Raw genomic sequence first — 15,559 nt, 5'->3', positions numbered from 1 at the left:
CCGTCCTCCGCCCCCTCTCTCGCGGACCCTGTTGTGTCGAGTCGCGCGGCAGCGGGGCAGCACAGGAGCGCGCGCGCGCGAGCCGACCCGTTCGTCCGGCACGCGGCGACGCGATTTCAGCACCGCGAGGAGCGAACAGCGCCCGGCCGGCCCGCGAGCCCTGAGGCTGAGTCAGAGTCACCCGGTGATCCTCAGCCGCTCATCACTGACATCATCAGCCTCCTCGACCGGAGCGGGAGGACACCGGCGGCAGCGAGTCAGTCAGTGTGCGCGGAGAGCCCGAGACGAGAGGGGTTCGTGGGAATCGATGGCGCCGCGGAGCCTCACACCCGTCCGATCGCTGCTGCTGCTGGTCCACATGGTGGCCCTGAGCGTCACCCGGAGCGGCTCCATGCCCACACTTCCAGTGCCTGGCGGCGGTAAGCGCACAGACGGAGCGCCCGGGGTTTGCTACCCACCACTGCCTCTTGTCCCGGGACGAGTCTCTAAGGCTTGAAAAGAAATCACTGCTACAGCTGGTAGCGTAGCCGTAGTGGCTAGAGCGATTGCTTTTAGATCCAAAGGTTATAGGTTCGAGCCTTACCTCTGGTTGTAGTACCCTTGAGCAAGGTACTTACCCTCAATTGCTCCAGCAAAATTACCCAGCTGTATAAATGGGTAATCAATTGTAACATTCCCATTGTGATTTGAAGAAAAGTATCAGATAAATGTAAGTGACATGAGTGCTGTGTAAAGAATGAGAAAGAAGAGTAACCTGACCAAGTGGGCCCGTGTGATGAATGTGACAATACGACTAAGTAGCATGATGCTGCGAGTGGCACTAAGGGGAGCAGAGGACTGACTCCAATCAGCATGGCCGTGATGACTAACCAGACTAACATGTTCTGACTCCAAGCGCGCGCGCTAAGTCGATTGCGTTCTATTTCGGCCGCATCTAATCCCTGGACGCTCAATCCGATTATCGTTATGTCTCCGCTACCTGTCAGCGCGCATGGGCGACGCCGCCGAACCGTCGGAGAAGTGACTCGGTTACTCGGAAGTGATCCTTGTACTTGGACTGCTGCTCAAAGGTGACGCTTCTCTTTCTGTTCCCATCCCCCCCGTCTCTTTGCTTCCTCTCCAGTGGCAGACAGAACGCTGTACGACAGAGGACTGAGCGAGGAGCGGCCCCTGCAAGAACAGGTACATTCACGACAGCGTCAAAGAGCCCACATCACCGACACTGCTCTCAGACACTTCAGAGAAATGTGATTTTTTTTCAGAAAAAAGTTCTAATTTTTATTATAAGGTATCTCTTACATGCCCACCAATACACAGCAGGAGTGGGTTAAGTGGAATCTAAATGCAGCCTTTACATGTGAAGGAGCGTGTGATTATTTCTATGAACCAAATAAATGGAATTGAATAGAATTGAAGACTTTTTGGGGGGTGTGGTGGCGCAGCAGGCTTGGTGGGGTTCTGCTGTCTGGCGGGTTTGGGGTTCGAGGCCCACTTGGGGTGCCTTGTGATGGACTGGCGTCCCTCCCTGAGTGTGTCCCCTCCTCCTCTAGCCTCATGTCCTGTGTTGCCGGGTTAGGCTCCAGCTCACCGTGACCCTGCTTGGGATGAGCAGTGTGTGTGTGTTTGTGTGTGGAAGAGAAGACTTTATTGTCGTTGTACTGCTGTGCAATACAACAAAATTATAGCGGTTCTCCCTGAGCTCTTTAGACAACAATATAAAACACAAACACTTAAGTATAAAAACCGAAAACGAAACACTTTAAACAGATCATAGAGTACATAAATAGATAATACAGTTTAATACAATAAGTATTATAAAAATATTAAATAAATCACTGCGTGATGCCAAAGTGGTGTGTGAAAGCGGTAGAGACAAATATAAACTTGTCTGCTTACAAATTTCTAAAAGGAGCACAACTAAAAAATGATAAAAGGCGCGTCTTTTTATAATCTTATATGTAGACGAGTCGAGTGAACAAGGTTCTGCTTCACGGAGTCTTTAGTCTGAAAGAATGAGGACAAAAGCACTTGACAATGGAAGCACTCAGCTGCATGGAAAAAAAAGTTTTTTTTAAATAACAGACAAATAAATCATGTTTTTCTGACTTCTTCTGTCACAGATTGCACAAGCAGACAGTGTGAGCCAGGCTGACCCTGCAGGTAGGTGCCTTGCTTTCCTCACCTCACCTTCGTAGCCTCTCAGCGGTGCCTGTACTGAGACTCGGGCCTCGTTCTTCCTTCCGTCCCTATCAGACAGCGAACGGCTGTCAAACCCGAAGGCATCGCAGATGGATCCGGACAACGATGATTTCAGTCTGCTCAAGTCTTTGGCCGAGAGGTCGAGGGACCCAGACAACGAGACTCCCGACGCAGAGGACCCGGAAGACCGCTACTTCACTGACGATTCAGACTCGACCAAGAACAGAAGGCTGGCAGAAGACTATGACTCCACCAAAAACAGCATGGACTACAAGGACCAAGGTACTAGGTTTCTATCTTCACACTGGTTCTCATCTCAGCGCAATAAACATGAACGGTTCTGCCTATTCAAAAATCCTCTGGGTGCTCTGGTTTCCTCCCACTCTCCAAAGACATGCTGTTCAGGTTCACCCATAGTATGTGAGTGACAGAGAGAGAGTGTGTGTGTGTTCCACTGATGTATGGAGGAGTGAGCCAGTGGAAGTATTGTATCTAGCAGTGTAAGTCACCACGGTGAGTGAGCTTTGTGGGCTGATAACGCCACATAGAGTTCATCGGAAGTCGCTTTGGACAAAAGTGTCTGCTAAAGAAATAAATAAACGTAAAACGGAAATGTGAACAGAAAACGGGTTCTTTACACTCTGAACAAAGTCACCATGTCATCTTCAACATCCATTTTTGCTAAGATTGGTATTTGAAGTTTATTCAAAGTACAGTTTAGCCCTAGTTCCTCATCTAGGTATAAATACCTACCAGGTATATCTATAGTTGTCTGGTTATCTGTGGATGTCTTAGAACTTTGACCTCTTGGTTTCACCGCAAGCTCACTTGCGTGGCCCGAAGCCGAGAGCTTTCGATCGCTCGGCCCGGTCATTGGCGGTTGGACCACACTCTGGCTCCGCGGAAGGTCTTCCAGTAGATTCAGTGTTTCCCATTCAGAGCTTCAGCGCTGCCCCCCACCCCCGGTGAAAAGCGGCGAGACCCAGCTGTTGAGAAAAAGCCAAGCTGTCTGTTTGATCTTTCATGCTGGAGCGGGTTTGCCCCCCTGGCTCTGGCTTCGCAAGAACACATTTTGTTTAAAGGGGGAAAAAAAACGAGGAGGAGATTATCTGTCCACCGTCTGTCACTGGGAATTGCTTAGTCTGATGCAGCCTGCTGTAAAGCTGCTTTTTCCTGGAGCAGTGTGAGATGCACAAAACACCTGATCATCCAGAGGGAACCCCATTCTTCCTCAGGAGATGCTCACCTGTGTCTGCAACGTGTCTGCAGTGTAATCAGGTCTCCTTGTGGTTAAGGCATAGTACTGATGATGATGATTTGGCCTTGCCGAGAGTGGAAAGGAAGAAATGAGGCTGGAGAAATAATATGACCTTTTTTTTTTTTTGTCAGAAAGACTTTGAAACACACATAGTCCGAAACCACTCATCCCAAGCGGGGTCACGGTGAACTGGAGCCTAACCCGGCAGCACAGGGCGCTAGGCTGGAGGGGACACACCCAGGGTAGGATGCCAGTTCATCGCAAGCCACCCCAAGCGGGACTCGAACCCCAGCCCCACCGGAGAGCAGGCAGAGGCCAAACCTGCTGCGCCACCATGCCCCCGACATTGGAACATCTATGATCTAATTTTTTTTTTATTCACACTTAATGCAACCATTCCGAATCTACTGCTCCTTAGTCTGTCAGGTGTACACTGTGAGGGTAAAACCCAAGGCTCTGCGAGAAGATCATTCAGTGTTTCCGTCTTCCCGCACATTCCGGGGATATGCCGTGGGCTCCACACTAGGATCACAGAACCAGATGGGGGAATGCTTACATCCTACCGAATCCCGAAGAGTTTCCATGTCCATAACCCACAAAGAGATAAAGTACGAAATTAAACAAGGGCTTATTTCTGGTGTAAAACTATACAGAAAAGGCAGCGGTTAATACCCTGTGACTTGGCGTGACCCCTGGAAATTAAAGATATTTATACAAATAGTTATATCTGAGGAGGTGTGGTGGCGCAGTGGATTGGACTGGGTCCTGCTCTCCAGTAGGTCTGGGGTTCGAGTCCCATTTGGGGTGCCTTGTGATGGAGTGGCGTCCTGTCCTGGGTGTGTCCCCTCCAGCCTTATGCCCTGTGTTGCTGAGTTAGGCTCTGGCTCCCCACACCCCTATATGGGACAAGTGGTTTCAGAGGGTGTGTGTGATATCTGATTCTTCAGCACAACTGCTTTGGGGAGGGGAAACAGAGTCTTACTCTAGGATTTGATTCAGAGAATATGACACCGCAGGGTCGTTCACAACGCCGACCAGAAACGCGTGTTCTCGTCAGTGAGATTTTCTCATAATACGACGCTTCTTTCCAGATGACACAGAAAGTTTTCACACAGTTGACGGCACCCCATTGACAGCGGAGGACATCGTCCGGAAGATCGCAACCAAAATATACGAGGAGGACGACCGAGGAGTGTTCGACAGGATCGTGTCCAAACTCTTAAAACTTGGACTAGTAAGAGAAAGTCTCTGGTCACTGATCTCATGGCGGGTTTTTTTTTTTTCCCAGTGTCAGTCAGAAATTAAGAAAAGTCCAGAACGTCACTGGCTATTACTGATATTGCTTTGTACAGGGGGAATATTTTATAGCAAGCAAGGGATGGAAGTCAAATGCAGATGAAGTAAAGTCATTTTAAAGTGTGGGACTGAAAGGACATAATTTAAAGAGCTAAAGCAGCTAGTGGGACAGGCTGTGGAATGGCTTTTTCAGCCCACTCACCCCAGCAGTCCTTCAGCACAGTCCTCCGCTGTCTCCCACAACCCTCGACCCAGATCTCGGAGAGCCAAGCGGAGACGCTGGAGTACGAGGTGGCCGAGGTCCTGCAGGAGCTCATTGCCAAGAACGCCAAGGACAACGAGGTGGAGGCCCGCAACTCGGACTACCCCGCGTCCAGGGTGGACGAGGACGAAGACGTAGGGGAAGACCCTGAGCTGGACTCGGTAGGAACATGGGACGAGGGACAGGTGTGCTTTCTGAGATCCTTGCGTCTTCATTGAGCTATAAAACCAAATCCAGATAATAGCAACCGAAAGAGTCCCTTGGACACAAGTTAATCAATGCTTATTAGATGCAATATATACTAAAGCCACGATCAATTTCCTGCGTTTTTTTTTCATTTTCTCATTGCAAAATAATTGTTGTTTGTGGTTATTCAATAGAGCTTTTTGAAGTAGGTGAATTAGGACCAGGCTATCATGGTGATAACTCAACTCGGGGTACTTGGGGGTGTCGTTTCAGGACGTGTTAGAGATTCCTGACAGGAAGTACGATGATGAGGTGGAGACGGAGGACAGCGAGGATGGCGAAGACGTGGTGGATGACAACTGGAACCCTGCCAATGAAGTGGACCACAGGGAAGACGGGGGGTCCGAGGATGGTCTGCAGGACCTGCAGTACTTCCCGAACTTCTACAACCTCCTGAAAAGCCTTGACTCTGGTAAGGATGGAGAAGCACTTGTCCACAGAAGCTGGGCACAAAGCCCTGGGGCTATGTGGGATAGCCGAGGGGTCAAGGACCAGTGCAGAACCCGTGTTTCCATCCTTTCTCAAGAACCACTGATACGGTCAGGGTGCCAGTGATCTGGAACCTATCTGAAAGATCAGAGCATTTCACCGTGTTCTTGTTCCGTGACATTTTTTTTAACAGTGTCTCCGTCTCTTTCTCACAGAAGAAGACGCAGAAGAGAGAGAAACTCTCATCACCATCATGAAGACGCTGATCGATTTTGTGAAGATGATGGTGAAATATGGCACGATCACACCCGAGGAGGGAGTGTCATATCTGGGTAAGACGCCACATGTGGTCTCCTTCCTGTGTAACGAGGTAGTTAAGAGCACTCAGAGCAGAATGAATGGGCTTCATCCATGGCTGTAGTGTGACTCAATGACATGATCTGCCCCTCCGATCCTGTTTTGGTAAAATATCTACAATAAGGATGCTAGATGTCATGAGTGACTGAGCTGTAAATCGCAGTAGAGCGTAAAAGCAGCTCCTCCGATGCCCCCAGTGAGGGAGACGGAGGCGGATGGAATCGTGCAGACGCATGCGGTCGACCCTGTATTTCCAGCATTTGGAATCCCGTCTTGACTTCTGACTCTAGAAGTTCTCGTGCACTAGATCGGTGCCCTTCATCAATTTCGCCTCGATGAGCTCGGTGGCTCTTCAGCTTCATCCGGTGCAGAAGTCTTTTTCAGAAAACGCCGTCTTGAGCAGGGGTTGCCGGCCCACATGATACTGTCAAGAAGCTAACCTTTGGCGGTGATCTAACCCTTGGAGAGCATCGCTGTGGTGTTAACTCCTGGGTGCATGTTCCTTCTGAGCACAATAAGTTGGGTTTAAATGGCTTGGGCGAAAAGTGTCTGCAAAACGAGTAAATGTAAATTATTAATAATGACATGTCCTGTCGCCATGAGCGCAAAGCTGGCCCAGGTGAACATGAATAGACAAAAATGAAGAGTTCAACCCACAAGGTCAAACGCAAAGACTCAATAAAGATAATTCGGAAATATCATTCTGCAGAAGTCAGATGTGATTAAGCAGCAATACCGGCATCGGCGGAGTAGGGTTCTACGGTGACGACCGGAGCACGAAATAATTGGTTGCCAGGAAACAGTTCATCGCTTGCTGCCTTTGTTTTATGAGGCTGTGTGTTCTATGGATGACTCACCTGTTGCTTGTCCTTAATCTGTTTAATGGGGATGATTGTCCAGCTACAGGAGACAGGACAACAATGCGGGCGGAACATAATTAGATGGGAGAGATATGGGCAAATGGCATTCAAACAAAGCATTTGGAGTTGTGCGTCAGCAAGCTCTTGTGCAAGGAGGGGGATGTTTGCACCAGACGGACGATGGTCCTCAGCCTCAGTGTGATTGTGAGGGGGGGGGGGGCCTGAATAGGGCTGCGGCTCATTTCCACCACAATACGCAAACATTTCAGACAATGGTGTGTTTGCCTGGGAGATCAGATTGTGTTCTTGGAGCCCCGGCGTTGCTTCCTCCTGGACGTGTGCTTTGTGTCACGGTCAATGCAGAGAACCTGGACACCATGATTGCCGTGCAGACGAAGAACAAACTGGGAAAATCGCTGATGACACCTGACGTCCAGCCACCCACAGGTAAATCAGAGCGGGCGGGAGGTGGCACTGGGAGAGGGGCGTAATTTGGATGAGGCTTGGGGAGCACATGAGTCCAGGAAAGTCCCCCTAGTCTTTGTTTGTTCTGGCCTGCCTTCGTGACGCCGCTTCGTTGTCTTTCTTTCAAGAGAAGCCCAGCGATGAGTCCGACAACACGAAGGCAGAGGCGGCCAAGATGCAGAAGGAATATGAGTCGCTCAAAGACTCGACCAAGGACAATCAGGCTGTGGCGGAAACAGGTCAGTCCAGGGACGGCGTGACCTTCTCCTCAACGACCCTGTGAAGTTCCTTCTGAATTGAAACACCTTTGAAGCGAAGGTCTGCGACGATGGAGTAGATGAGCAGTTTCCACATGGCCAAGGAAGCACTGGCTGCACTTTATCCGGCGGCTGGAGCTTGAGAAAGTAATGATCGAGAAATCGAACTCATGAGAGCCTATCTTAAGGTGTTTCAATCTCGCATAAGTAATAATATGCAGATGAATATCTGATGAATATGGCTCCTGTTGCAGGGCCATGATTTTACCTTCAATTAGAAAGCAAGACACATGAAGCACTCTGGGAGAAGACGGTGAATCAAAATAACGGTTCCCTCCAGCCTCCCGGTTGGAAATTAAAGTTGCTGAAAGCACAGGAGAGGCACTAGAGTAGCCATGCTTGCATAATGACCATCATCATCATCATCATCATCATCTTCATCATTAGGGGGCTTTAAAAAGAGGAGACAAGTAACAATTTCCATACAACTGAATACTAACTGAGCCAAAAGTGAGCCAACTGAGCCTTCGTTTACATTTGACGTGCTGTGACCACTTCTCCGAAGTGGGATACATCTTCTGTGATTTATTTCAGAGCTGAGCTTAATCTAAGACTAGCGGTTTAATCCTCTGGACTAGGCAAAGCCACGAGATGACTGAGAGATGACTGCATGTTTTCCCTGCTCTCAGATAATGCCGGGAAGTCCGAAACCTACCTGGAGGCCATCAGGAGGAACATCGCTTGGCTTAAGAAGCATAACAAAGACGCAAATAAGGGAGGTAAGAAATAAAGAGCCTTCGGGGATCTTGACAAACCAGTAGAAATCAAACTGTGGGAGGAAACCAGGGCACCCAGAGGAAACCCACAGTGAAATCAGGTATACGGCTCATTTTGGACCAGAACTCTGTTACTGTATGGGTTCGACATGCGTTTGCTAGTAACAAGAATAATCCATCCGATTTCAATAACCGCTTGTAGGGTCGCGGTGACCCGGAGCCTATTCTGGAATCACTGGGCACAAGGCTGAGGAGAGTACACCCTGGGTTAGGGTGCCAGTCCATCACAGGGTAGTCGCGCACACACTTACGGAAATTTAGCATCACCAATTCACCCAAACTGTGGGAGGAAACCAGGGCACCCGGAGGAAGCAAACCCACACAAACACAGCGAGAACATGCAAACACCACTTAGACGGAGAGGGGATTGACCCCACATCCTCTCGCACTAACCAGGCAGTGGGAGGTGACAGTGCTACTCGCTAATAATAATAATAATAATAATAATAATAGCAGTAGTACAGCACAATTTCAGGTTTCAGACCGTTTCCAGACCAAACTGGCACATTTTTCTCACCCCGTACCTCCTTTCTGAGAATCTATCCTTCAGTTAAATGAGCACTTGGAGCCCGAAACACTCGAGCGACAGCGCTAGTCCGAAGGAATAATTATCGTGCGCCTCAGCCCCAAGTACGTTTTTCAGAGTTTCGTGTCAAGCGGTCTCGTGTCACCCCCGAATCGCGCTGAAAATCTGATTCCCGGGGAGCGCAGCTCTCGCCTGCCAAGTCTACACAGATCTCGTACAAGGCCCACATATAGGACTCCATGGTGATCGGCTGAATAATGGCACAATTAAAGCCTCTTTGTCTGCCCACAATTTGCAATGGTAATAAGCGTGGGGGGGACGAGTGGGAACAAGCAGGCTGCCCAGAAGCCTCATGCATATTTATTAGCGCCTTGATGAGTTTGGCCTAATTGCACTGATGCAATCCTGCAGTTCAGCTGCACTCTTTATTCAGCTAAAGTTTACGGATCTTGCGCGTCTCACCTGCGATTGGCTCCGGGCTCTCGTCCCCAAACACCTGTCTGCCGCCGCTTTTGTCCCCGCTGTAACGCGGAGACGACGGAGGGTGTGAGGACGGTCCGCCTTTAAGCCTGCTTTCCGCGCACCCTCATTACTTACTTCCGTCCACAACAAGAGCAGAGAACTAAGGAGACGGCAGCAAGCGCTCCAAAAAAACAAGGATGCCGCCATGTCTATCACAGCGCCAAAGCAGCGCTTCGGCTCAGCCGAACACCAGTTCTCTTTCATTAGCGTTTTGCTTTCATCGAAAGCCTGTGGTTTACACTCTTTTATTAACCCGGATGTCCACCTGAGACCGAGCCATTTATTTTTGTCCACCCCAGAGGTCACGTATCTTTAAGATGGGGCACAGCAAGCTGGGTGGTGCGAATTTGCATGTTCTCCCGGTGTCTATGTGGGCTTCCTCCGGGTGCTCTGGTTTCCTCCCACAGTCCAAAGACACGCTGTTCAGGTTCACCCATCGTGTGTGAGTGACAGTGTGTGTTCTGCTGATGTGTGGATGAGTGACCCAGTGTAAGTAGTGTATCTAGCAGCGTAAGTCAGCGCGGTGAATAAGGTATGTGGGCTGGTAACACTACGTAGAGTTCGTTGGAAGTCGCTTTGGAGAAAAGCGTCTGCCAAATAAATAAATGTTAGATCAGCTTCCAAATCCGTAAGGTTGTATATGTATAAGATTTATCGCAAAATGTACAGGCGACAATGCTGAGTAGTGCTGCACCTTATAGAGGACATTCTATGTTTTTACATGAAACCACATATTTGGAAGCAGGCTTGGGTTTCCTACAAATATATCCAACCTGCTGTATATCCAGCCTCGGGAGATATAAGTTGCGGCCGAGACCTTTCCGAAACTTGAGTCGGGATGCAGGCCGTGTCCTTCGCTGCTGTGCGGTTATAATTCCCTCTCCCACGTATGTCCAAACCGGTGCCAAAGGATTACCGTCCCTGCAGGACGGCGGATGCTGCCTCTCTGCTCCAAGAGTGTAACGAAACACTTTGCTTTTCTTTTGACGGGCTCAGATTACGACCTGTCCAAGCTGAGGGATTTCATGGACCAGCAGGTGGACTCCTACATCAACAAGGGCATCCTGCAGAAGGACGAAGGCGAAGTCATCAAGCGCATTTACAGCAGCCTCTAGACTCCGTGAGGACGCGGTCGCCGGTCACGGAGCGGAGAAAGTAATCACATGCGTGTCGGAAATAAACCTAGGCAAAAAGAAAAAAAAAAAACAAAAAAAAAAAAAAAAACACCAATCTGATCGTACGCTCGCTGGCGATTCGCTGTTATGCTTCTTAAAGCGTCATCCGAAATTGAACCGGTTTCACAATAAGTTGTGATCAAGGACATGGGCTCAGACACACACACACACACACAAGGAATGGCAAAACGCAGCGACTCCACTCCCTTGTTAACAAAAGAACTGGTCTGTCCGCAATCAAAAGACCCGACAGTGAAAACCAGAGGTGTAACGGTTTGCAAATCGCTCGACTAGAGAATAGATCCCAGACCTTCGCTTTAACTCGTTGTCGTACTTTTGCCGCGAAGCGCAGGTACGACGAGAAGTATTTGTCACCTGTAGCCTTTCTTCTTTTAGATCGTACCATGTCGTCCTTATTTTACTTTTAATTGTACTGCAGTTGATCCTGGGGGGGGGGGGACGAAAAAAAGTTGTTTTCATTCAACATGACTTTTGTTTTGTTTTCCACCTTTAAATGATTTCAGTTCAACGGGCCCAAACAGACGAAGTGCTTTGAATGTGAATATCTGTGATTCTTTTCATGATATAAAAATAACTGTAAAAAGTCACCTTTGCCTTTTTTCGACAAGTGTGTTTGATGACCATCTATGGCCAACGAAGACATGTAAAGAATTAAACTGTCAGCGTGAGAGGCCACATCTCCACAGTATTACCGCAGTAATACGACGAGACCCCTGTGATGGTGAAATTAAGATTTTGAAGCAAAATACGCATGACAACAGACGACGCTTTAAAGCACTGCTTACATTTTATATTTAAATGTACTCATTCAGCAGACGCTTTTCTCCAAAGCGACGTACATTTCGTAGAAAATGCAATGTGTGCATCACCTTGGGAGAAAAAGATGCTTAGATGAAGATGTGCGACTTAAGCACAGTAGTTTGTTTCTTCACCATATGCGCCAATGTTCATCACGCAAGTAGCTGCATAAAACTGTACCAGAATATTGCCGATTCCTAATCACCTTCTTTTTTGAGATACATATAAACATTTACGTTACGTTGCAGGAGTGGCTCTGTAAAGGATTGATCCGAGCATTTATACCTTACATGAACTTAAGAGATTGTGGGCGAAGCGAGTCCGGAAGAGGTGAGTTTTGAGACCCGTTTTAAATGCGGACAGGGATTCAGCAGTTCCGAGTGAGAGGGGGGAGGTCGTTCCACCACAACGGAGCCAGAACCGAGAACCTCCATGCTTTACCTTTTGTAGGTGGGACCACCAAGCAGGCAGATGTGGAGGAGTGTACCAGATGATCAGTCTTGTACATAGAAGCTTCATTACATTTACTTTTATTCATTATATGATACTTTTCTCCAAAGCAACATGCAGTATTAATCTATTTATAATGACTTATCAATTTATACCACCGGGTAATTTTACTGGAGCGATGTAGGGTAAGTACCTTGCTCAGGGCTACCACAGCTTGAGGTGAGACTCGGACCTGCAACCCTTTGGGTCTATAGACAGCAGCTCTAACCACTATGCTACCAGTTGTCATTATCATTATCATAAAACGCACAGGCGGTTTTAAATATACTTTTCTTTGATAGAACCCAGTAAGTAAAATAGCACAATAAAAAAAGATATTTTTAAATTGCATTTAAGTATTAATTCATGCAGCAAAATTATACACAAATTAACAAACCTCCGTACGCTCAAGGGGTCTTGGCGAATCATGCCTGACACTGACAGCATGCAAAACCACATTTATTTCTCGAATCGCTGCGTTTGCTGACATTTTACGGCCGCGCTGACCTTTCCGACGCCGAACTCGGCGTCCCGCTCGAGTGACGTCAGAGGAACGTGACCGGGAGCCTCACCTCTCCCCGGAGCTGTGAAGGACAGGAGCCTCGCTCACTTCCCCAACCAAACACACTGTCCAAAATGCTTTAAATCAAGCTTTTCATTAAAAAGAAGCTACAAAACTTGAAAAGGGGTTAGTATAAATGGACAAAACTGCACGACTGCTTGTACTAGTGAGTGATTTCACACTCTGATGATAATCCTCATAAATAGTTATTTCTAATGCATATGGAGGAAATTGAAAACGTTCTGAAACCGCCACATCCCGTCTTGCAGGTTAGCCGTCCTGGACCCGGTACCCTCGTGTCCCTGATTTGACCCTTCCCTAGACCACAACAACCAGCTTTACTCCTTTTCAGGGCTGCGGGGGGCCTCGGACTCCGAGAACCACAGTTACATCTCCCGCCGGTGACAAACAAACACGGGAACCAGCAGTTCCTCCACTTGTCTTGCGGTCGCTGCCTCGCACCACGATCCCCACCTTGAACAATCCATTTCTGGTTTTAGGAGCTGTGCATTTCGAACCTTCAGCATGGCTGGAAATGTTTCAAATGTAAATCTGGGATTTTATCGTGTTTTCGGAGGAGCTGTCGCTCTTTGCGTTTCCGACGAGCTTAAAGGCTGTGAGTAAGCCATGGTAATCGTTGGGGACAGGTGCCCGGCAACAGCTGCGGCCACACAGACGTGCGGTTAAGGCAGATCAGCATGAGCTGGGTTGCGTCGTGTGCTTCTTGCTCCAGTGCGGACGTTTACATTCGGAGGGACTAGGAGAAGTCGGGACACACAGATAGAAATGAATGACTTATTCACGTTTACCTGCGATCTCTGTACAGAAGAACGTTTTTACGCTCTTGCTGAGCTACAGTGTGCACTGCTCCCACGGACCATGTTACGGGAGAGTCGGGGGGGTTTTTTTTATAGACGTTGCACAGTTCAGGTACTCACACACACAAACACATACTGGCTGAAGACACTTGTCCCAAGAAGGGTCACGGCAAACCAGAGCCTAACCTGGCAACATAGGGCGTAAGGCTGGAGGGGGAGGGGACGCACCCAGGATGGGACACCAGTCCATCGCAAGGCACCCCAAGTAAGACTCGAACCCCAGACCCGCCAGAGCAGGATCCAGGCAAACCCGCTGCACCCCCGTTGTCACGTCCACGCCCGCAACACAAACGACAACACCTGACTCCGCACTAGCTCATGAGTAATCGCTCACCCTATAAAGACTCTGTTCAGCTCCCGTACCGTTGCGGAATCTCGCTTGAGACAACCGCCCTTCCTCGTGTTACTACATTCTTGCTCTGTTCACGATCTCCGGTTTTTTGACTCCTCGCTTCGTTCTCCGACCACGTCCATGGATCCTCGTTCCTGTCCCGTTCGCCGATCGACCGACCCTTCGCCCGTCCCTGGTTTTGAGAACTTGCCTCTTCCCTCAACTTCAGACGAACAACGCGGCTCTTGGGTTCAGCCATCCCGGCTCCCTGTGTTCCGCGTGACACCCGTTCGGGTACTCATTTGGGGTAAAAATTAAATTATGAGGCTTACAGCTGGAGGGAATCTGTGTGCTGGTGCTCAAACAAACCACGACCAAATTTCCGTGTAACTGCTGCTCTGGCGGACGGGCGACGTCGAAGGACGGCTCTCCTCTGAAACGGGACTGGGGAAGGATTCGTTCGACGAGTGACGTTAGACAAGCTCGTGTCCTTGCGCCTCTATCCGTCGCCCTTCCTGCTGCCCCAAGCTGTTATATTACTTGTCATTTCGGTGACATCTTTAACCAAAGTGAATTACAAGTGTTCATTTTAAACCGAAGGTTATTTATACCACAGAAGGTCGGAGTAAAGCGATACAGCAGTGAGTGGACTGGGGTTCAAACAGACAACCTTTAGGTTACAAGTCATCATTTGTAGCTGCTACACTGTCCCATAATAAGAAAATCTGAACACAAAGTAACAATGATCTAATAAATAGATGGGCTGCTAACACTACATAGAGTTCGTTGGAAGTCGCTTTGGAGAAAAGCGTCTTCTAAATGAATAAATGTCAATGTAAGTGAGGAGGCATCTGATCTGCACTCCTCTTCAGCCAGACTTATGTCTGTATGGTTCCCACCACAGTGGGATGAAATGTAATTCATGACCGAAATAGGAAACTTCACTAGACCGACGATGCCAGTCTGAGACCGTCCTTCATTACCGGTTGTTGACGTAAGTAATTCTTCATTTAGAAACAGTGTCGCCTTCACGTCGAAGGAGTTGGAGTGGGGGCAGTTCAAAGAGCCCAACCCGCATCTAGGGTATGACCATCCAGCTCTGCCACCGAGGTCAGAGAGTGGGGTCCGACCCCAAATCTGGCGACCGCCCCATGGAGGGACAGTCTCAGTGAAACGATACCGTGTACAAGTGGTGGACAAATCGCCACGTCCCCGTCATAGTAATCCACGCTTCGAAGGAGTCACGAGATCATGAAGGTGGCTCTTCACCGCCACACCACAGTGCGTTACCGTAGTAAAATGCATACTCAGCTTCTGAGCACCATTGCAACAACAGAAGCAAGCAATTAAGGCCTGTTTTTTGCTTTTGTTCCATTATAGCAATTAGTCTCAGACCCCAGGCAGGGTTTCTGTGAACATGCAATTGATTACGAGGGAAAAACGAGCTTTAATAAATGGGCACAGAGCCAAGGAAACGGAGACAAAAGACCGATGAATTATAGAGGAACATGTGATATCTGAAGCACAGAGCAATCAGGGAGAATGATATTCATTGGAGGTGCCGTGGCCTCCGGAAGAGCGGCGGTTGACCTTCTGCCGATCACTCAGATTGCTTCCATAAATGCAGCTCCGCTTCGAAACGGCCTCAGGGCGAGGTCACCTGCGGGGGTGTGCGTGTCGAGCAGCTGCCCTGGGTGGAACATCGAGCGAGTGCGTCCCTGTTCAAAAGCCACACGCTTCCGCCGGCTCCTGGCGGCTGGTCCTGCTAGGAGCCCCCGAAGGCTGCGGTCGC

General features: G+C 48.9%; 1 protein-coding gene across 2 annotated transcripts; it reads left to right on the top strand.

Moving 5' to 3' along the window:
- On the top strand, nucleotides 1–10,727 carry LOC108941991 (secretogranin-3-like). Of its 2 annotated transcripts, none has more exons than XM_018764985.2 (12): nucleotides 1–419; nucleotides 1,124–1,182; nucleotides 2,121–2,160; nucleotides 2,254–2,481; nucleotides 4,549–4,691; nucleotides 5,009–5,176; nucleotides 5,475–5,673; nucleotides 5,906–6,022; nucleotides 7,271–7,354; nucleotides 7,501–7,611; nucleotides 8,319–8,408; nucleotides 10,510–10,727. In XM_018764985.2, exons 1-12 carry the CDS (start codon nucleotides 308–310, stop codon nucleotides 10,626–10,628), a joined length of 1,470 nt encoding a protein of 489 aa, XP_018620501.2. In that variant the 5' UTR covers nucleotides 1–307; the 3' UTR covers nucleotides 10,629–10,727. The 2 variants fall into 2 exon arrangements, with proteins under 2 accessions (XP_018620501.2, XP_018620500.2); XM_018764984.2 differs by having other exon boundaries at nucleotides 5,009–5,200.
- Nucleotides 10,728–15,559: the final 4,832 nt, after the last annotated feature.

This window comes from Scleropages formosus, chromosome 7 (assembly GCF_900964775.1).
Source record: "Scleropages formosus chromosome 7, fSclFor1.1, whole genome shotgun sequence".
In the NCBI taxonomy this organism is placed as follows: domain Eukaryota; kingdom Metazoa; phylum Chordata; class Actinopteri; order Osteoglossiformes; family Osteoglossidae; genus Scleropages; species Scleropages formosus.
Note: the sequence above shows the minus strand (reverse complement) of the source record. Positions and strands in the feature narration are given on the sequence as shown.